Source organism: Sturnus vulgaris, chromosome 13 (assembly GCF_052056855.1).
Source record: "Sturnus vulgaris isolate bStuVul1 chromosome 13, bStuVul1.hap1, whole genome shotgun sequence".
NCBI lineage: Eukaryota > Metazoa > Chordata > Aves > Passeriformes > Sturnidae > Sturnus > Sturnus vulgaris.
Window position 1 is genome coordinate 12,448,326 of NC_142255.1, and position 22,485 is coordinate 12,470,810.

Genomic DNA, 22,485 nt, shown 5'->3' on the forward strand with positions numbered 1-22,485 from the left:
GTGGGTACAATGACAAAGATCCCTTCCTACGTCACCAAATAAATCATTGGGCAGGAACTTTTTCCTGACTACACAAGACAACCACGATGACACATGGGCCTGCTATTGAAGAGGCCATGACTCCTTGACACTGCACAAAATCACCGCCCAAACCCAGACTTTCTTTCACTGCAGTGTAATTTTTTCCATTTTAGAACAGGAGCCATGCAGGAGCTCTGCTGGGCTGATCAGTCACATCCTGGAGAGCACTGGGGGAAGATCAAGGAATGCAATCCCACCTCTGCAAGCTGTGCCAAGGGGAAATCTGGGGAGGTCTAAGCTGGTGTTTCCAGGTACCTCTTATGCAGGTGAGGTCCATGTGACTCCATTTCCCAGAGCAGAGCATGCTGCAGCAAGTTGACTCGTGCTGTTCCTCACATCCAGGGACCAGCCTGAATTACCTCAACCTGCTCTAAATTTTCAGAGTACTCTGCGCTCTCTTGGTGGCTGGAGAAGGCAGCAGCAGGTAACAGAAGAAGGATGGGACACATCCATTAACAGTCCCATTTTAAAATGAAATACCATTTAATTCAGCAGCAGCAGCACTGCACAGTACATCAGTACACTGATGACTTTTGCTCCAAATTATGTGAACCAAAAAGAATGTAACATTTTTATGAGAGTGATTTCCATGAAGGAAGGTATCCCACATCATTTACAATCCCTCTGTGAGTCAGGCTTTGGTATCCTTGTTCCATCACATCCAGGAGGTGTCAAATGACATGCAGGGAGAGCAGGGCAGCTTCCGAGTCAATTCCACTGGACAAACTCCTTCACTGAGTGGGAAGAATCATTATCCACCTTTGCCCCCTGCTACATGCACTGCAGTGAAGGCAGTGGGTTGTGTTTCCAAGTGCCAGGACAGTGTCTTATCTTGTGTGTTCATTTAGCAAATTGGAGGCCTCAGACATTAAAGCAAACAGCAACTCAGGTCTTCAAAATCTTTGGTCCTCAGTGGCAATGGGTCCATCAGACCAGTAATTTCAGTGCTAAATGGAAAACAACTATTCTGTGATTTTGTTTTGTAGAGTGAAGCCGCTTCCCATCAGGGCCACACACAGAACTGCACTGAGCTGCAAGGGAAGGGTCATCAGCCACAGCATAGCCAGGGATGGGCAGAGACTGGGGGGAGACCCTGAGAGACACCCAAAACATGTTTGGGATGACAGAGTGCACCAAAGGAGTTAAACCTTGCACTGCTTCTTGTTTTCAACAACACTCCAAGTATTTAAAAACTTACTTTCCTAACTGAAAAGAAGTACTTGCTATTTTTAAAAGGCAGCAGGACACCAAAGTGTTGGGTGATCTCTAACAAGGGGTGTGTGTGCTGGGGAAAGCTCCAAAGCTGCAGCTGGGGCTGTCTTCTGTCCCTAGGCTCTGTCTGCACAGTTGTCATTGCAGTGGTGTGTGTACAGCCCTTACACTTTTGTCTGCAAAAGCCACAGCAATGCACTGCTGCATTGTCCAGGGTGAGCCCAGCAGTGACATTTTTCAACTGGGTCCCAAATGGCACATTTTGTATATTAGTATTTTAGTGCCAGTCTATAATTAGAAGATAATTTTTTCCAGAGCTAATGAAAAGATGCCCTAGCAACCCCTGGATATATCCCAAATCCATTAATACAGCTCAAGTGATTCCATTTCATTTTATGTGGGACAGACCACGAAGTTTGAAGAAAGATGCTGCCAAGTATTTTCAACCAGGAATATGCTGAAACTTGGTAAAAGAGAATGGAAGAATTCATCCTGTACCTGTTCCTGTTATATACAACTTGGAGAGAAACTGGGAAAATTAAATGAGCAATACTTCCTGAACCATGATGGTATTTTGATAGAGATGTGGCTAAGAAATAGCTGCCATGGAAAAATAAAGAAAATATATTTCTATCATCATAATGAAGACTCAACCTGTTGTTTTGATTCATTAGTGACAGTTGATAGAGACAAAGATGGTGTAGTGACACAGTGAGCCTTAGCTGTATTTTCTCCCTGTGTGCCAGCCTGAATGGATTTCTACAACAGTGTCCTGCTGAGACCACCAGTGACCAAACACGTGGCTCCATTCCATATCCAGCATCTCCAAACCCAGATTCCACACCACAAGCAGCATCTCCCAGCACTCCCACACCCAGCTGTCAACACGGTGCCCAGAAGTACACTTGATTTAGCACGTGAGAGCACAGCTAATGATGACCCACGTGAAAGGAGTGCTAGGAGGGATCTTAAAACAGCCCAACCACGCTGTAACCCGCTTGGCATGGGTGCAACAGCCATTCTGTGTGTGCCTTTCTGTTGGGATAATGTTCTTCAAAAGCAACTACAAGCCTATTAAAGTGCACCGGAAAAGCAGCAAAGATCTGCCAGGATGAAAGCAAAAGGGGCTCAAGGTCTGGCACATGCCTGCTCATCAGAGATGCTCACAGCACCTGAACAATGCCAGAAGAACAGCATTCAACTTCATTGAAACCCCAATTTTCACTGCAAAACAGCAGGAATGGCCCATTTCCCCTGACCAACCTGTGTCTCTGGGATGAGCACACAGTGAGCTCAGCAGAGCAGGGGGCTGGTGGCTGCATCTCATTAATCCCATCCCAGTGCCCCAGCTCCTGGCCAGGTCCCAGCAGAGCCCACGCCTGTTCTCCACAGGCAGAGCCCTAAAAATGGAGTATGAGCTGTGGAAACACCACCTACTCCGTGCCAGGAATGCAGGCCCTGGAGCAGTGTCCTCAGCTCCTGCCATGGCACAGTCACCAACTTTTTGCATTTACAGCAAGGTAAATCCTGCTCACAAAGTATCAAGTCAAAGAAATAGCAATATAAATGCAATGAAGACTCACAGTGAAAGGAAAATGTGCCTTACACAGGCAATCTGAAAAGGTCACAGAATGTTTGTGGCAAGGATACAAGTATTTTTTAACTTGGAACAATGAGACCAAAAGGTAGACAAGGAAACCACTGTGATACCACCCCAGGGAGTGAATAAACACTGCCCCAGACCATGAATTAGCTCTAAACCCATTGTGTTCTAATGAAACCCTCTACAATACAGACACCAGTTCACACACCTCAGCATCATCAGTAGAACAGGCTGTTAATTAATGTTTTTCTGGAACACTTCTAAAAGTTGAGCTCTCAAACTATCATTCCCTTCCTGCTCCCTCTGGACAGCCTTTACAAGACAGAAAAAGGGGAACATCCTGTCCCCAACCACACAGCACTGGAGGAGACTTCAAAGACAAAGATCAATGCCTCATCTTCTGATTTTTGGCACAGATATAATTCTCATAATTCAGGGTTATTTCTTACTTGACAATTCCCAACAGCATATTTTACTTATTTACAGAAAGACAGGAATTAACAACAGCTCATGACATTTTTATTTTAATGAAATTTAAAAAGGCAGTTATTAGTTATACATACACACAACTGATTCTGTACTTGTTAGTCATAAATATAGAACATTCAGAAGTACAAAATACACTTTATCCACAGCACAATTTCACATCAATATGAAGAGTTTAAACAGATAACCAAGTGCCTAACAATGACAGAAACCCATTTTTGGAGTTGTTTCCTTTTTTTTTTTTTTCTTTCCCTTTCTTTTTTAAAGACTATTAATCTACACAAAGTAATCAGTGCCCACAATCATCAGTTTAATGAAATGCACTCTGGTTTAGAGTAGGAAAAGACTGACCTTTTAAAGACAATTAGATGCCATCACCTTTTCTTTGCTCCGTTAACAGCAACAAGCCCAAGCCCACATTCTCTTCTTCTCACAGTTAACAACTGTGAAAAATGGGGCTCTGGCAAAAATCACCTGAAGCCAAACTTGAGCACTGCCAGGAAAAGTGAAAATATCTGAACTAGAAATTAGTCCACTCGATACCTTGCAAACAAAGAGCAACAGCAGTATGACACCGATAAGGCATTAATGACAAAATGGCTGTATTATTCTCGAAAAAAGAGTACACCTATGTATAAAAATATATGTCATAGCAATTGGGTAAATCCAACACTATTTAACACTGTGCCAAAAGTAATTAAGAGTTAAAAAGGCAGTTCTGCAAGAAGTATTTACAGTTTCATACTGTACTTCAAAAGAAAAGAAAAGGCAACAAAGCTACAAATGGAACTATCTGGTTAAAGCATCACTGTAGGTACTGCCAGTAGCATTTGTACAAGTAATGTGATGGAGTCTTGTATTGTTTGACTGAATAGATGCATATAAATATTTTAGTAGCTAAAACTGTCTCAGTCTCCATGTCTGCTCCATGAAATAACTCACCCAGATCATCACTATTTGCAGTTTCTCGCTCTATTAGTTTAAAATCCAAAAGATTCAGTTTCAAGAAACACTGTGTTTGCAACAGTTCGATCAGAAATCACAGCTTTATTTCCAGCTTATAAAAAAACAACCCCACAAAAGAAATTAGAAATCCACCACCTATGAAATTCTGGAAATTACAAGCTGAAGTGCCAACAAAGCTACACTGACAGCACGTAATAAAAACACTGGCATTCCCAATGCACCTTATAACTGCAGCTATAGGATAAGTTAAGTTGCTTTAGTAACCAAACACAAGATACAGCACAGCCAAGGCGACACAGCTCTGTCAGCCACAAGACCTGGGGTGGTTTTTTGGGAGCATCAGGCACGGGCACGGTGGGGCCAGGGCAGCACCGGCAAAGCCTCACCTGCAGCTCTGCTTGCTCAAAGCACAAAGTTGCCAAACTCCCTCCTTAATTAATTGCTCCCTCCTTGCTGGCCCGGGAATGGCAGCCCAACTCTTCCCACCCGGGCTAGTGGGGAGATGGGATGGCCAGGAATGGCAGAGGAGCAGGACAAGGGTGGAAATGCCAAGAATTGCCAGGGAAAACCCAAACCAAGCTGGGCACCATCCACACTGCCCCTAACAGTGCAGCCATCACCTTTCCCAGCCAGAAAGGCAGGAGGAGCCCACAAGGTGAGAAGCTGTCCATGCTCTGATCCCTCAGGCGTACTGACTTCAAAAAAACAACAAGAAAAAGAGAGATGCTTAAATTTCTTCTAACAGTGCACTCTGAACTGCACAACCAAAATCTGTACACGGGAAGCCTTCTCCAGTAGTATAAAACCCATGACACACTGAGGAAGTTATCATTGCTGATGTCAGGAGAAAGAAAATTACTTTAAAAACCTTATTTAAAAATTGAATTCAGGAAGTAAAATAAACTATAAATATACTTCAAGCAGTTTTTTGGGTAAAATAAAACACAGGAACAGCACTTTTTCACTGAATTCATTATTCACTTCATGGAAAAATTTATAAAAATTTCAGAAGAACTGACATTTATCACGTCAAGCATCTCCTGTGCAGAGACACAAACTGCTCAGCTACTGCTCCCTCCCTCGTAAGCAGCAGTTTCAGAACGCTGCACAGCCACTGAGCACCTCACTCACTGGTGCAGCATCCAGGCACCTCTTAGAGACACCAGTGAACTTTACTCTGAGGCAGCAAAGCTTTGCCTCTCCAATTCCATGAGCAGTCATTTATTTGAGCAGCATGAGGGGAAAGGGAGATGGCTCCAAGAGAATAAACATCCATGTATTTAAAAGAACAGTGCGTAAGCACATGGCTTGCTCACCTAAGATGGCATTTTCCTCATCTCTGGGGAAGGAGAGATTGGAAGATTTTTGTTTGTTCTCAAGTGTGATTTGGTGAGGCAAGTGCAGACCAGGAGATCTGAGGCCTCTCCAGTACCTCATCTAGAGATATACAAAACTGTCCTAAAAAAAGACTCCCTAGCCCCACTTGCACATAGGGTAAGAGATTGGTCCCAGGTTTAATGAAAGGAATGGTAAGAAGGACTCTTCCTGCCTACTGAACATGACATGCTGCTCTGGGAGAAGGCTGGGACAGTGTCCATGGGCACAGCCCCATCTGTGCCAGCCATGTCCCAGCTGGGCCATGCTCACCTGAAACCTGCATGGCCAGGGGGGCTGTGGGGCAGGGCCTGCCTGCTCTCCAGGATGTTATCCCAAAAATATGGACTGTGCTGATGTGCTCTGTGTCCCCACTCAGAGACACCCTAGAATCTGACAGGGGCTATGAGAGGGCAGAGTTAATCCTGTGAAGTTCAAGAATTGCTGCACATACTGAGATCTTCTGGATGGGGGCTGTGCCCTGGGGCTGCACTTTCAAGGTCCCTGAATGTCCAAAAGCTGAGGGAAGCTGCCCCTTCCTCCTCTGCAGAGGCTGCCTATCCACCCAACCTCCAAGGTTATGAACAACCTGCACACAGGAACTTGGGGCTTTGTGAGTGACTCTTTCTCCTCCCATCCCAGAAGAAATGACCAGGATAAAATCCTTACAATGCAACCTCTGTAACTCATCATGCACATGAAATACTGAACAAAAAGATTCCTACCACATCTCTGATGAAGACACATGGGTGGTGACTTGCCCAAGAGGAAGGTGATTAACTTACCTCTCTGGAAAAGCACACGGCATTCAGAGCAGTCAAGAGTCCTCAACAAACTTGGTAAGCTGAAAATCCCATATTGAACGGAACAGGGTTAACAGGGTTTAACAGAAGCATTTGCTTGGGAATCCAAGCAAAAATTCAAGTTATCACTGTGTATGCAGTGGACAATAGCCCAATCAATATCTATTACCAACCCACTCTAAAAAATCATACACTACAAAACCATCTCACTGCTTGCAGCAAATGAGCTTGAATGATTTCCTAGTAACAGGCCACCACCTTGCACTGTTAAAATGTGAGGTTTCACAGTATAAAAAAGTACTTCACAGAAAGGAAATGCAGCTAATATAGAAAATGCAATCTCGATGTGTTTACAGTCATTTTTTAAGAGGCAATATTTTTGGGAAAGCAAGAACAATAATAATTAAAGCAGCCAGTGAGAAATGTACAAAGTTATAGGCCTCAATTCAGTGCAAAACCAGACTAATAGCTTATGTAAGTAAATGTTTGTTCTGAATAGAGAACCACCTGAATTAAAAATAAGAACACCTATGTGAAGTGATGGAGACTCTCACGATATTCAAATCCTTCACATACATCATCAACCTTTTCAGTACACTCCAGAATGGACCCTTTGTAAAGGCAAAAGAAACCAGTACAGGAAATCACTTCATACAGCACAAGATATACATAAAGTACCAAAATGTACACACATTCAAGTTTAAGTTAGAAAAGGCAGAGCTGAATCTTCTGGTGAGAGAGGCCTACATTATGTTCCTTAATCTCAACATTTAAAGTGACCTAAAACCTACAAGAATCAAAGAAAACAGAATATTGTGTCTGCTTTCAGAAACTTAAGCTTAAAGCAAGGCATCAAAATTGAGCGGTAGGCACTAGACATGACCTTACCTTTTCTCTGTTAGTCTTTGTTACTTTGTTATCTATTGAAAAATTACCATTCAAAGGAAATATTATGCATCATTCACATTCAAATATTTGAGACTCAGAGATTTTTCTTTAAAAACAAGCAAAATTTTTATCTCTGAGGTAGATGACAATAAAATAAAAAAAAAATAACAATGGAGCTGTCAATGAACACTAACAAGTGCTGGAGCTCCTCTGTTGGCACTGACACACCCCAAGGAGGAGAGAGCAAGCCCCACACCACTATCTGAAATGTGAGAAATGTGTCTTCTGGTTTAGTAGCTTCTACAGAAATGCAACACAGAAAAAGCAGCGCCAAAATTACACTGAAATGGCCTTGGAGAAGAAGAACTTCCATTTCTGCTTCGCAAGCTACTCAGAAAAAGGTGGAAACATGCCCAGGTCAGCAAAATCTTCAATGTTGTAATTTCCAGTGCCCTGCGTTGGATCCCCCGGCATCGGCAGCATGTCCTGCACAATAAGGAAAAATCAAAGTGAAGTCTCACTTGCCAACACATTATCCAGACTCAAACTGCTTTCTGCTCATCTTCTCAGTGTAAAACCAGGAAAGGCCAAGTTTAGATAAATAAGGTGAAAACCAGACCTGTGCAGAGGGCTGGACTAAGGTTTATGTGCTACCTATATTTTGCTAGAGTGTTTCTGAACAAGAGGTGGGACAGAGCAGAAGTTTTGGCTTGCTCCTCTGAAATAAAACACACTTGAGCTGCCTCCTACTCCTCCCAGACTGAAACAGCTCTCCTTGGAATGGGAGCTACATATGGAGAGAAGCAAACTCTGGTTTCACTGCATGGGGAGTATACAACATCTGACACACTGGAGCTCCAGCTGTGTCAGGATGGGTTGGGGCAAGGTCTCACTTCCTCACCCAGCACTGCTCTGTGGAACACTCAAGACTGGACATCCACCCCAGCTACCAAGGTGCCAAAGCAGCCTTCATGATTGTACAGAGGAAATAGCAAGAATTTCTCAGGAGAATGGGATTTTGTGGTAATTGCTCTCACGTGTCTTGAGCCAAGTGAGGTCTCTGCAGGAGGCTTCAAAAAACACTCAACCTTTCCTCTCAGCTGGAGACTGAAGCCACAGGGAAAAGATATCCCTTGCTGGGAAAACCAGAGTTTACGCTTGCTTTTCCTGTTAGTTCTTACAATAATAAGCTCTTACCACAAACCCAAGTCTTGCCAGGGATGGCTCATTATCCTCACAATAAAACAAAACCAAAAAAACAAATAAGAAAGCTCACAGGATCAGCTCTGTGAAAGAACTGAGAGCTGCTGCATACTGGGCAGTTCCTCCAAAATAAAGACTGACTAAAATCCATCTGAAATCTTCACAGCATCCTTGTCAGTGTGGTGAGAACACAACTGGCAGTGTCTGAGCTGCCAGGGTCCGCCTTCATTTTCTGACCTAAACTTGGACTTATCTGCTGCTTTCCCACATTCTCTCCCAGCCAAAGGGAAGCTGTAGCTGCCCTCTCCTGTCTACATTTCCATCCCTGAATGCATTTCTGCTGCTGGGGCCTTTGTGGCAAAGTCTCCTCAGGCACAGATCCAGCAAGGTCTCCTCTTGAGTATGCTCTCTCCTTAAGCCCAGCTAACCCACGGCTGACTTTGGGCACAATCCAAGCAACTTCTTGGAGGCCTTTAAATTCATCCAAGTTTTTCATCCCATCCAGCTATTATCCTAATTCCCTCCAAATGCATGCCTCCAAGAGCTCTGCAGATGAGCCCAGCCCTCCTTTTAACCCATGGTCCTCCTCTCCACTAACTTCATGAGAATTTTGTTAAGAAACAAGCAAGACACTGCTTGGAGCTCCATGTCTCTGCTGGCCACCAAACCATGCTGTCATCAGCTCCACTGGAATTGCCCTGAATATCCTCTTGGATAGCAATTAACCTTTGCTAACACGAAGAGATGCAACAGACCAAGCTTGGCTGGGCTGTGGGCTAAGAGCACGCAGACAGGCAGTAGTTATTCCAGATGAAGTGCTGCTGTTTGAGCTTGTGTGAAAGCAATGGTTCATCCACACAGCAATATTCCCATGCTCACAGCTCTTCTGCAGTGTTCTTGTGAGCAGCTGCACACCAGCCCAGTCTTGCAGGTGAATTTACTTTCCAAAAGACAAGCAGACGCCCCACTTCTAAACCTTGCTTGGGGCTTGAACTGTCTGTCCTGTGTTTATCTGCATTGCTTCCTTCTAAACTGTCTTCCTCTAATTTAAAAACCAGTTATACAAGGACAGATATGTTATTAGTCAACTTATGAAGTCCCACTCTACAGTAGGACTTTGCTATCTGTTGTCAAGACTCAGAGTTAATTACGTAGTTGAAGATGATTGTTTACCACCTTATCTGGTACCTGACTGGGTTTAACCTTAAAAAAATTATTGTCCACTATCTTCTATGCAGTACCAGACTCCTTTCCTGCTTGAACTGTCAAAGAGAATGACACTGATATCTAATGGAACTTGAGATGTCAGAGGCCAGCACCAGGACAAGAAAGACACTCTGCTTGGGAATACTTCATGGGTTCTCTGCAAAAGATGAAAGCCCGAACTATAAGGTGCAAAGAGATGGGAAAACAGCATTCTACATCAGCAAAGATACTGTTGTGTGGCAGAAACCCAAACCACCCCAGTAGCTAAGGGCAGCTAAGAGCAGTGCAGGTCTATGGCAGCATGCTGCAGCAGAGAACTGCTCCAGACCCTGCTGCACCCTGATCCTCAATGGCCATGGCTCTCACTCAGAACTGAGGGGTCATCAGAGGGACTCTGGGCTCTCTGAGCTCTCCTCACCTGGAACACCTCGGTCTGGTTGGGCTGTGGGTGTGAGTGCTGGTCACCACTCTGCTGGTTGTGGTGTTGGCTCTGCCACTGTGACCACACTTCGGAAGGTCTCCCCTGGAACTGCCCACTGCTCTGGCCACCTTCAGCTGCATGGGGGAAGAAAAGGCACAAGTCAGAGAGAAGTTCCTCCAAAACATCTGCCTGCTTTGGGCAGCATCCATCAGTGTCTGGATTTGCAAAGGAGCCTTGGAGAAAGGCCCTGAGTGACACCAGCCCTGGGAGGAGAAAGCTGGAGGGAGTTTCAGCCCCAGAGCAAAGCTCAGGGCCACGGCTGCACAGCCATGAACTGCCCAGAGCAAAATGCACAGGAACACAGTCAGCCAGGCACTGCAAAACCATCTTCAAGCATCCCCCCATCATTTTTTAATCAATAATAAGGATCATTTTGCATTTCACTTAAAAACCAAACTTCACCATCTGAATGCTGCTTCTCCTCAAAACACTGAATTCTTGCAGAGCAGTGGATGCAGTTTGGTACTCATCTAAGAAGCATGTAAGGAGGTCCAGGACTTTTTTAAGATGCAGAAACAGTATGATCAACAGACAACAGCCTTGCTAATTAAATACAGACATTGCTGGACTGTCGTGTCCTCCAGTGATACATCTGCAAAGTGATTAATTTAATATGCAGTTCATAGCAAATTATTATCCTGTCAATATGGTGATACTTTCCTAAAAGTCTCAGGCCATTTACATTTGACAGAGTAACATGAATAGCAGGGCTTTATTGTAAATACACTTCAAATGATGATTTCAAGGAAATTAATTTCTTCCAAATGGTTTACCAGGAAAAAAACATGTTGCCACACATTAATTTGGTTACCTATTACACATACATTTTTCATGAGTACAGTAACAGATTACACTTAAGCTGGACTCATCTTACCCTGTATTTCTACAGACTGCCACTGAATTAAAATATTTTTGGATAATTTCCCATTCATTAGTTATAGTATGTCTTTCTAAAAATTAGCATTTTAGAAAGCTTGCCACCAGGCATATGCTTTTCCTCCAAACATTTCTACCTCTTTTTTCTTGTTAACGTTTTTCTCTGTAACTGCTCCAGTTATTTTTGCCTGTTTCCCTCTCACAGCAGAGGATCAAGCTGTACATATCTGGTTCTTCATGATCACCAGCACCCTCTGCCAAGGGTGCCAAATTTCCTGTGCCAAACTTCCACACCTGTGCTATGCCAAGTCTTTGATAGCCAGACTCAATCATGTCAAATCAGCCACTACTCACAGCCATGACTTCAGAAAATACAGACACACATATTTAACCCAATCCCTTTGGCTACCAGCTAAGCCATGCAAAACAGATAAAGGGAAGGTTTTACAGGGAAGTAAACAGGCTGCAGTGATGCATTTCTATCACATCTGAAGTAGAAGATTACAGTCCTTCCCTTACTGACATTACCACAACCAGTAATTCAGCTGACTCAAAAACCCTGCAGACATTTTACGAGCCAAAATAAAATTCATCTACGTTACCCTTTAAAAGCAAGCTACAAGTTTGTTTTGGTTTTTTTTCCCCCTTCAGAACAACACATTGAAATTAAGTGAGTGAAGCAAATGATGCTTCTTTTCAGCAGAACAGCTCCTGCCAGCCGGCGGTCGAAGCCGCTGCTCTCCGTGAAGGCTGGGTTATTAATAGCACCCAAACTGATGTAGGTCAGGAGATGTTTCTCATTAACTGAAAGGGTTCTTGCCAAGTAGCTTAAGCCTGAAATACAAGGCTGTCTCATAAACAAATGTACAATGCCTGGTGGAAATGGAAATGGAGGGAGGAATAAGCTGTGTGGGCAGAGCTCCATCCCAATGCCCTTCTTCTAGGTCTGTGCCCGTGGGGCCCCGTCTGCAACAGGTCTGTGCCAGATCTGCTCCCCAGGGACAGGAGCAAACAACACACACTGCCACGCTGCTACCTGTGCCTTTTGGGATTGCACTTTATTATCACACAGTGACATTTCTCATGGAATCCATCATATTTTTCACTCTTGAATATTATTCTTCTGGTGGAGTGCAGAAAACTTAGCAAGGGGTTACTTACTGGGTCATAGTCTGAAAACCAACAAATTAGCATGTAATTGGAAAATAAAACCATTTCAAAACATGGCACTTGCTCTGATCAGGTTAATAGCACTGGAGGTACAAAATAAATCTTGCTTTCAGACAAACACCAACATGCAATCTCAGTGCAGAACACCATGAAGAAGAAGATAAAAAATGAAAAAACCTGCAAACTTGTGCCTTTTAAGTATACCTAGTGCTGAAGAGTTTCATTTCTATGTGCCTTTCTGTATTGCACCATTTAAAACTCACCAAAGCCTGCACTTCGGTTTGCTAGGCTGGAGTAGGCATTCCCACTTGGAGAAGAGGTGGCTGGGCTGGACAGGGGGCTGTAGGATGAGGGATCAGCTGGGTAGGTGTGACTTGTTCCAATGCCAAAGGGAGATGACTGAGCCTTCCCAGACTGAGATGGAATTTGCTGAGGAATAAAGCAGAAGGAAAAGGTTTTATTGTTGGGGAACAGCACAGCAGAATCACTTTTTCCAACATGAAGCAAAGACTAAATAAACTCTGTGGATGCCAACAGGCACGTTTCTCCTGTCTCAGCTGTATTTCATTTCTGTCCAAGCCAGCTTAGTGCTGCAGAAGGAATACAACTGACTATAAACCAACACTTACAGCTCTCCTGCTGATTAGCTCACGTGTACTCTGTGTAAGAGCTATTTGGAAAACCAGGATTTCTTTCACCAATATTATGAGGATTAATCTCAAACTCAACATGAAGAATTAATCTTTATTTTCCAGGTGTATTGATTTTGCAGTGCCACAGTAAAATCAGTTATCTGAATGTCTTGCAGGACACGTACAGGTCTCAGATGATCAGAGCCTCCAAGTACTTGGGACTTAATGGCCAAAAAAGTTTCAAAGCTTATGAGTTGCTTTCTCTCCCTGCCTATGAAATACAGGCAGCAGTTACTTTGCCTTTTAAAAGGCTTGGAAGGGTGAATCACCAAGTTCTGGGCAGAAGGGAAGAAACAGTCTAACAATGCTTTAATTGGGCAGCTGAGTGAATTCAAAAGCACTAAAATCCAGTTTGCTGTTATTTCACCTACAGAATGGCCCTGTCACAGGTTCTCCCAGAATGTTACACAAATGACTGAACACTGCAGAGGCTGCTTTGAGACAGGTACAGCTGGTACACTGAGACTGAAGGGAGTGAAGTGTTCCATCCAAAGCCACATGCTAATGTATGGTGCACAGACAGAATCTGATTATAAACCGTTTCCCACATAATGAGTAAGTCCAGCAGTCCCAAGAAAAAGTCACTGCCTAACCAACCCCACAAACAGAAATTGAAGGCATTACATCTCTGGATACCTGCAATGATGTGCACTGTTACTGGCAATCAATGCATGCAAAGGAAGTGGTTCTTCCCTGGGAGACAGGGAGCAAAATGAAGCCCCTTCAATCCAAGGGGAAAAGGTCAAAGACCTGCTACATCACTCACACACACAGGTCCATGGGCTGGGCAGGATCCACCCAAGGGCACTGAGGTAGCTGGCAGAAGTGCTCACTGAACCACTTCCCATAATTTCTCAGCAGGAAAACTTCCCTCACCAAATGGGTTGTCAAGAACAGGAAAGAGGCTTCCCAAGGAAGAGACTGAGTCACCATTCCTGAAGTGTTTAAAAGATGTGTAGATGTGGCACCTGGGGATGTGAGTTAGTGGTGAAATTGGCAGCAGTCGGTTAATGGTTGGACTTTGTGACCATAAAGGTCTTTTCCAAACTTAATGATTATATGATTTTTGGGTAAATGCAGGGGAGCAGGGGGAGTAAAACAGATCCCATCAGGCATATAACATGTGGAAGATGCTATTAAGTCTTCAGTTCAGTTCCAAGCTAAAAATTGTACAGTTTGGTTTCCACAGTGGCAGTGGGAGCTCAGCATGTCACTTCTGCAAGGCTTAGCTCCATTTTACTTTATTTAAGATGGAAGAATTAATTCCAATTTCCTTACACTCACATACCAACTTGGTTGACTTGGACAGAACTTGTGCAGTAAGAGGAATGAGTAATTTGTTTTAGTCATTTTCAGCACCTTCCATATCATTTGAAGAAATGAGTTAATGTTGTGACTGGATTTCATTAACCAGGTATGGCAGATAACCATGACACTCTGAGGGCTGTGAATAATCAGTAATTAATGTGGAAATAATTCACTTATTGAAAATTTATTTAGTGATCACCCCAACATGCCATTCCAGCCTGCCAAACAGTGGGAACTCAGGAGGGATTAACAGCAGCATTATTAAGATCAAGCTTGATTATTTCATATTATTTACCTTTTAATAGAGTTTTGAACCATTTTTTAACTATTACACAGAACAAGAGGTGATTTCTGGGCTAACACTGACAAGCAGATGCATCTGATGAAGGTATATGCTGTTTCCTCCAGCACACTGGGCACTGCTAATGGAGGGGCAGCAGGCTGAGCTCCCAATCCATGCCTGGATTTGCACGTTCCCCTTCTGGTAACGTGGGCAACACTGCTGGGTGCAAGGTCCTGGTCTAAGAAAGATTTCATTTACAGGCTTAATACTAAAGCAGAAGATCTGTCCTTTTTTCCTTCATCCAGTGCACACGTAAAACAAATGCAGGACAAGACCTTGCAGTGGCATTTGGGTCAGTGCAGCCACTGCCACCTCAACGATCACCATCCCAAAGCAAGTGCAGTTACACACGGGGCAGCTGCTCACCCTGTCACAGCTCCACCCCAAACACAAATCAATTACACTGAAATTATAAATGGGTTTACCAACACTTCTGTAAAAAGCACAGAGGGTGCAAATCTTTAATGACCATGAAAATGAAGCACTTGGAGTCAATACCTGTCCTGGAAATGGGGGGCGAGTTCCTGTCCAGGCCACCTGGCTCTGGTTGAGCTGCCGGGATATCTGTGTCAGGTTCTGGCCTGTCGAGGAGGAAGACTGGATGTCGTTCACACCAGGCACATGCACCACAGATGAACTAAGGGTTCAGAACAGACAGAGCCTCGTTTGTAGGGTGTATTCTCAATGCACAAGTTGTATCCCAGATAAAGAAATACTGACAATATATTCAAACTAATTATTCAATCTGTCTTGATATGAATAATGACTGAAAACCTTTAGAAAACTATGAAACATACTGGCATTCTAAATGTCAGTTCTAGTAGACACAGCAGGCAAAATTATTTTGCATTAGACTTCAGCAGTCTCTTGGAAAGGGCTTCTAAGAATAAAAACAGTCTCACACATGGTGCATACACACTTAGCCCCACACCAGTTTAACATTTAATGCATTAAAAATCCGGCTTGCAGAGAGTATTCAAGAAGGTACTTCAACACAAATTTGTGCTTAAAGTCAACAGTATTTGAGCATTTGCTTAAATGCCATTCTAAATGAAGATGGGCACAAAAGATGATACTTATAAGCACTTCCTTATTTGTTTCCTGCCTGGGAAATGAAGAATTATGTGCTACATATTAAAAATAAGGGCTTTTAATTCATTTTTTCAGCAACTGATGCTAAAGAAGAACAGGCAGTTAAATACTCAGGCAAAAGAATAATCAAGACAGGAAGTTAAACTCATGTAGTAGCTTTGGAACACTACTAATAATAAAAGCAATATTTTTAAGGAACATTTTTATATGTTAGCTGTTTCCCAGTTACTGAATTTCACTACAGAGAAATACCCAGAAATCTCTAATTAGAAGAAAAACTTTATGAAGGAGCTGCTCCACTTCACCATTTTATTCTTATGGAAGTCTTGAGCAATAGCATCTACACAACCACATATTGTGACTGTACTTTTACATATAAACCCATACTTTTTACAGGTCATATATAGATGAATACAAATGAAGACAGCACACAAAACTACTTTCGTGGATCCACTGAAACAGCCTGTTCTTTTCTCCAATCCCTTTCCTATTGTTTAAGTTCACAATCTTACAGAGAGAGAAGAGAGCAGATTGGGAAAAGAAGTAAACAAGGCTGAGCAGAGAGAAAGCAGGAATCTGAATCCTTAGAAAAGGCTGACAGGATCCCTCCCAGAGTGCAAGCAAAACGTGGCAGGCATTTGAATATGGGAGTTGTTATTCTCGATTCCCTTCTGCCTTAAAGCAAGGTGTATGTTTAGAAATTCTTTGTAGAGTTTTCTAACTTTTTAAAAACTTGTTTTATTTTTATTTTATACTATCACAGAGTCCCTAAAGAGGGAAACGTAGACCAGAAAGTCCATCCAAATCTGGCTGGAGCACACAGCAGCTGCTGGGGAGGGCTGGCCCTGCTGCCAACACCTTCTCAGCTGGACTGGCAAGTCCCATCATCTAAGGAGCCTGAGCTGTATCTGGAACTGCATTTTGAAAGAAGGATTCTACAGAACAGTGCCTAGAAGCTGCCCAGGCTCAGTGACTGAATGGGCCAGGCTGGAGATTATACAGAGGACAGCTCACTCAGAGTGGAAGTGCTGGCAAAAATGCAAGCCATTACTCGATGTAACAGAATAACAGTAGGAAAAAAGCTACAGTTAAACATCAGGAATTAGCAAAGGAAATGAACAGAACACAAGCCAAACCCCCAGATGGCGAGTCAGTCACCCAGTAATACACAATATCCAATTAAAAGACATTTAAATTTACTGTCCTATCTCCCAAAGTTATACTCGATTTTAATTTGACAAAACACATTCGCATGGATCTTATTTCTCTTCACTCGGATTATTAGCAATTACAACTTTAAGAGCACACTGGTTTAAATAAAATCAGTGTTTGCCAATATTTTCCAGTTCGAGGAACTGACAGGTTCTGAGTGGCTGCTCCTTCACAGCCTTGGCTGGTTCGAATAGGAGAATGAAACTCCAGAAAGAGTTGGGGATATCACAAAGCACTAAGGTAAACACAACTGCTGCTATCACACTCTTCAAAAGCAACTGGAACCTGTATTGCCAGCTGGTAGGCAATGACACACACTTAGAATAACTCAAAAATGCCTTGGAACGTGCCAGACCACCACCAAACGTGTATCTGGAAGCTGCCTTAGAAGAGTATTCATGCCCCTGTCCCAGTCCTCACCTGGGACTAGGGATGCAGCATCCCTCTGCTCCCTTTGATACCCACATCAGTGCCCTTCAAGGCAGCCTGCAGCAGTAGTGACAGCTGTAAGTGCAAAACAAATCTTTGCACTTTCCTAGCTTGGTTGGATGTTCCTCAGATCTCTGACCCTGCCCTGTCACCTCTCAGAGTTATCTCCCTTCAGAATTTGTTGCTGCTTCTTAGCTTTCTTCCCAATTACACTATCACAGCAAAAAGCACCTACTTACCAGCCAGTATTTTTAAGAGAGATACCCAAATCATCTCAGCTTGTAAGCCCAGCTTAAGTGGTGAAACATCCTCAGCAGTGAAATGTACATTAAGTAAAATTCATTCATGTAAAGAGAGCTCTTGCACCTTGGGTTGGTTTTGTTTCCACCATACTGAAGGGGGACATTCCCTCCTCTCAGACAGAAACTGATCCATTCAGGATCTGCACTGAATACCTGAAAGTCTTTCCCGAGTGTCCTGGCTGAAATGGGCTTCCCTGTGAGTAAAGCTGCTGGTTTCCTGCTGTGGATGCAGAGGCCATCATTTTTTTATCTGCTACAAGAGAAAAACAAATCACAGAAAATTAATTTAGCGGACGAGATAATGAAGGAAAAATTATTTAAAGACAATTGCAATGTATGTTTTCTTCCCTTCTTCAATCTTCATGAAGAAGCCCTGTGGAATACATTAGGAATGGCAAAATGACAATTCAGCGTGAAACCAAAGGCACAGCTGGTTTGTGTCTCCTCTATGCTCTCCCCATAGGCTGTGCCTCGTTAATGCCATTGTTTGCATGGAACACTGTGCTAGCTTTGCCTCTGACCACACAGCCCAGACCTGCTGGAAGCTGCTCCTGACTGGACAGAGCACAGCTCCAGGTGGGGAGTGAGAGGTGCCCCCAGGCACAGAGTGGAGAGGGAAACAAAACTTTTCTGGAAGAAAGGTGTGAGGTCTGCCCAGAGGGATGGAAACAAGCCTGCTCTGAAGAGGGCGTGATGCTCAGGTGAGGGTACAGTTCTGGCACCAGGAAAAGTCCTCCAGCCCCAGGGCTGCTACCACAGACTGCCTGCACTGATGTGGCAGCTGAAGACTCCCACCCTGCTGGGCCAGAGAACCCAAGGAAGGTCCAAGAGCTCTCTCCTAACCAGCTGACAATTTGCTTCCTGGGACAGCCCAAGGAGCACCCACCTCCCCAGCAGCCTGGTGGCACTGCCTGCTCATCTCAGGGTGACACCCTGCAGGCATTTTGCCCCTGAGTGTCACAAGAGCTGCACACCTGATCTGTGGCAAGGCAAAACACAGCTCTGCTTTGGAATTTGCTGTCCTCATGTGGCTTGGGGGAGCCATGAAATAGGATGGAAGCACCCCAGAGGGGTGGAAGACAAATGAGCACAGTGAATAACTTGCACAAAGTGATGCCATTAACTTTTATAGTCTGCCCTTAATGTGGCAACTGGAGATCAATCTCTAATTGAATGAAACGAGATTGGGTGAGCAGCACCATTTGGTCCCTTAATTCAATTTTCTGGTACTGGATTATTCCAAAGCCCAGGGAAATCTCACTACCACTTTTCTTAAGATAATTTACAGGTCTGCTACGCCATCCTTTATTCACTTTCTCCATCTCCCCTCCAAGTGCAAAACACTCTGTAACTCACTGATGGTTTTGCAACCATTTGTTACTGACAGGCCTAGAAATCAAGTCTGCCTCCTCTTTTCCCCCTTTGCTCTTTTCAGATTCCCACTCATTTCACAGGATGCTCTCTCGGACAAAAGGCCCTCTCAACTCACAAGTAACAGAAGTAATTTTTAGGTGTTTAAATTTTTTTTAGCTTTCCCTAGCTTTTAGAGACCTCCTGAGTGTGACTCACCAAAGGCCTCCAACACATACCAGCTCTTCTCTAAGTTGTTACATTAGGTTCCTAACAAGAACCTAAGCTTGCCTCTCAAAAGAAAAAAGTCACCTCAAATTCCCTCACAGGAGCCTTGGAGAGGGAGTGTGGATGCCACTGATGCAAGCTGGCATTGCTTGTCCTTTGTAATGCAGAAATTTGTAGAAATTCCCCCCTGGCTACCTACTGCCCAGCACAGAAACCAAGGCTGGGCTGCAAAACTACTCTCTCACATTAAAAAAAAACAAACAAAAAACAACAGGGAGAAATGGACACAAGGTGTAGAGAAGGCTGTGTATATAGCAGGAAGAACTGAGAATGGGTTGGCATATCTCTGAGAAGAAGGACAGATTAATTTGTCTTTTTCTGCAGTAATGTCATTCTTACATGAGATGTCCCATTTTCTAAGGCCAGCCTTTGCAGGGACACCAAACTCTCAGGGCTGGAAGAAACTGAGCCAAAATCCTGTGGGTGCTTTAGATATTTGAGAACAATTTACCAGAAAAACGGAGAGTGCCCCAAATGAACTGGAATTCCTCAAGTGCAGCAGAGTTGCCATGGCAGCTGCCAGGGTCTGTGCCACAGGATGAGGCCAAGACAAAGGGAACAGCTAAACTAATAGCAAGCAGCTAATTCTCCTTCCTGAGTTACCCTGAATGCTCTTTAGCCTCTGAATCTGGCCCACATCTCTCCCAGCTGTATTTCTACTCAGGCTTTTTCATACAATTCTCTGCTCTCACCTTTGGTACAGCACCAATTTTTTTTCTTTTTTTTTCCCCTTTGTTTTTTTTTGGTGAATTTCACCTGTTTCTCTCTAAACTCTACCACTGTACTGGTCAATGATGTGCCTTCCCCCAGCAGGACCAGTATTTCCAACGTTTCTGCCTCTTGACTGAATCTCTCTCTAAGAACTGCATCATCTCATGCTTCAAATCACTTGCACAATTCAGTAAAGCCAGGCTTCCTCTCCCACGGTTTTATACTTTTAATTAAGTGTGGCCACTTCATGCAATTTTAGCAGCAATCTCCCTGTGTCAGCCCATGTTCTTACAGAATGAGATCAGGTATCAACATAATGCAAATGTCTGGCAGGCAGCACACAGGCTTGTCAATATTGGTTTTGGACAGGGTATTTCATCCCTAACTGGGAACCATCCTTTATCATTCAGAGGAGACCTTGATCACAGCTCCCATGAGAAATTCAGAGAAGGAGAATGTCCCAAAAAAAGCACAGCCTGTAAATTGATAAGAAGGAAAAGAGAAATGGCATTTCCAAGAACATAACCTCCCAGCTACCTCACAGCTTGTGACACCCTTAACTCTAACCCCTCCCCACAAACAGCTGAGAGCTGCCTGAAAAAGAGCCAGTAAGGCAGCCAAAAAGCAAGATGTTCTTGCTTGAAAAAACATATTCTGGTGTTTAGGGTTGGAGTCTTGCTACCTTCTAATGGACCCCTTTTGTGGCCTCAGCTGTTGACTCCACTGTTCCAGTAAACAGACAAGGATGAACAGGAATAGCAGAGAAGTCCTAGCAACAGGAAGACGGAATATCAAGTATATATTGCATTTACAATGTCTTCTCTAATTGAAAAAGCCAATCCAGACATAAGAAACCAACAGTGAGGTCACCTTCCAACACCCCTGGAGTCAAACCCTGTGAGTTGTTTCCTCCCTGCACTGCATGACACTTGCACATTGATTTATTTAAAACAAATGTAAAAATTCCTCTTTTTCAGTGAAGACAGTTAAGAAAAATAAACAATCAATGAGCTCTTCCACAAGCCATGGCATTAATGAGCTGCTTTCCTACAGATATATCTCATAAGCTGCCAGTTTTAGTGGTTTCTGTCTGTTAGGGCAACAGGCAGCACAGGCTGGGGCTACTTTGAGACAGCTCCATCTGTCTGACTGACAAGCTGGCTGCTACCTCTTAGAACAGGCATGGGAAATCCTTTGGTGAGGGCATCAGTAAGGACTCTGTCAGTAATCTCCAATGAACACAGAACAAGATATTGGTCCTGAGATTCCTGTCACTCTTAGAAGAACTTGCTAACAAGTTTAAAAGCTGTGGGAAAAAGAGCAAGGACTCCTCACAGGTACTATGACTGAGAATTGACCAGAGAACAAGTATATTGTTGGCAGCATATGACTCTGAAAGCATCAACAGAAAAGCTGGTGATTTGATAAAAATCTGCAGCCTATCTTAAGACTATATGGTAACTGCCTTGTCCCTTTTTAAAGAAATATACGTCCCTATTTAGAGAAATTAAAAGAAAGAAAATATACACTTAGAGATGGAATGTTCTGCTCAGTATATTTAATAACTAGGAGCACTGCCTAAGATGTCCTGTGAAATGAAAAGAAAACCAAAACCAGGCAGCTCTGGTGACACAAAAGCCATCCTTTCCTCTTTGAATTTACTCCTATTATCTTTAGGGGAAACACCAACTAATGACAAATGCTAGGAAATGTCCCAAAGACTGATGCTGCTTAGAAAATTCTCGGCCACGCAGCAGTTTCTCTTCATTCTCTTAAAGCTGTGCTCTACATCATGTAACCAAGCTTAATACAGTATTATAAATTAAACATTAGGGACATTCACTTACAAGCAGTTATTCCAGCAAACATCTCAGCAAATCTAGGATCTCTCTCTTGGGAGAAGATAGCATCAGGCTTTTCCACAGACTTTCCACCCTCGTGAACATTAGCTGGTATACTTGGAACAGGCACCTGTTGAGATACACAGAGGAAAGTAATTCCCTCTACTGGACTTGGCAAAAAGGAATTCAGGGACAGTCACAACGTACTTTTAGTTTTGCTGAAATCCGCTGTTGTTTTACATCTTAAATGATCACAGGCACAAAAAGAAAAATCTGAGAAATTTCACCTGAGATAAGTCATAGGATGACAGCCCATCTCTTTGATGTACTTCGAGTTCTGCTTGCTGTTGCTGAAGTTGTCTGCAAGAGAGATAAAATCACTTTCTTACAAAAACCAATTAAGATACAAAAAGGAATAGTCATGGTCTCCTATTTTACACTCCCAGTGAAACGTGTCTCAGATGATTTGTTAAATCCTTCCCTGTGAGATCCATCTGTTTTCACAGCTCTCTCATTGAGAAAACCTGCACCACAGGAATTCAACAGGGCACAGGAAGAATTTTGCTGT

General features: G+C 43.4%; 1 protein-coding gene across 7 annotated transcripts in view; it reads right to left on the reverse strand.

Moving 5' to 3' along the window:
• Positions 1-3,393: 3,393 nt before the first annotated feature.
• ARNT2 (aryl hydrocarbon receptor nuclear translocator 2) overlaps positions 3,394-22,485 on the reverse strand; it is a 96,954-nt gene continuing 77,862 nt past the window's right edge. For 6 of the 7 annotated variants that reach the window (XM_088172580.1, XM_014886324.2, XM_088172583.1 and 3 more), the window contains 7 exons: positions 22,205-22,277; positions 21,924-22,047; positions 17,881-17,980; positions 15,191-15,329; positions 12,613-12,778; positions 10,241-10,377; positions 3,394-7,899 (listed from right to left, as the gene is read on the reverse strand). In XM_088172580.1, the coding sequence (XP_088028706.1) occupies positions 7,801-7,899; positions 10,241-10,377; positions 12,613-12,778; positions 15,191-15,329; positions 17,881-17,980; positions 21,924-22,047; positions 22,205-22,277 (838 nt within the window). In that variant the 3' untranslated portion in view covers positions 3,394-7,800. The remainder of the gene's footprint in view (positions 7,900-10,240; positions 10,378-12,612; positions 12,779-15,190; positions 15,330-17,880; positions 17,981-21,923; positions 22,048-22,204; positions 22,278-22,485) is intronic. The other variant, XM_088172581.1, reaches the window with a different exon arrangement.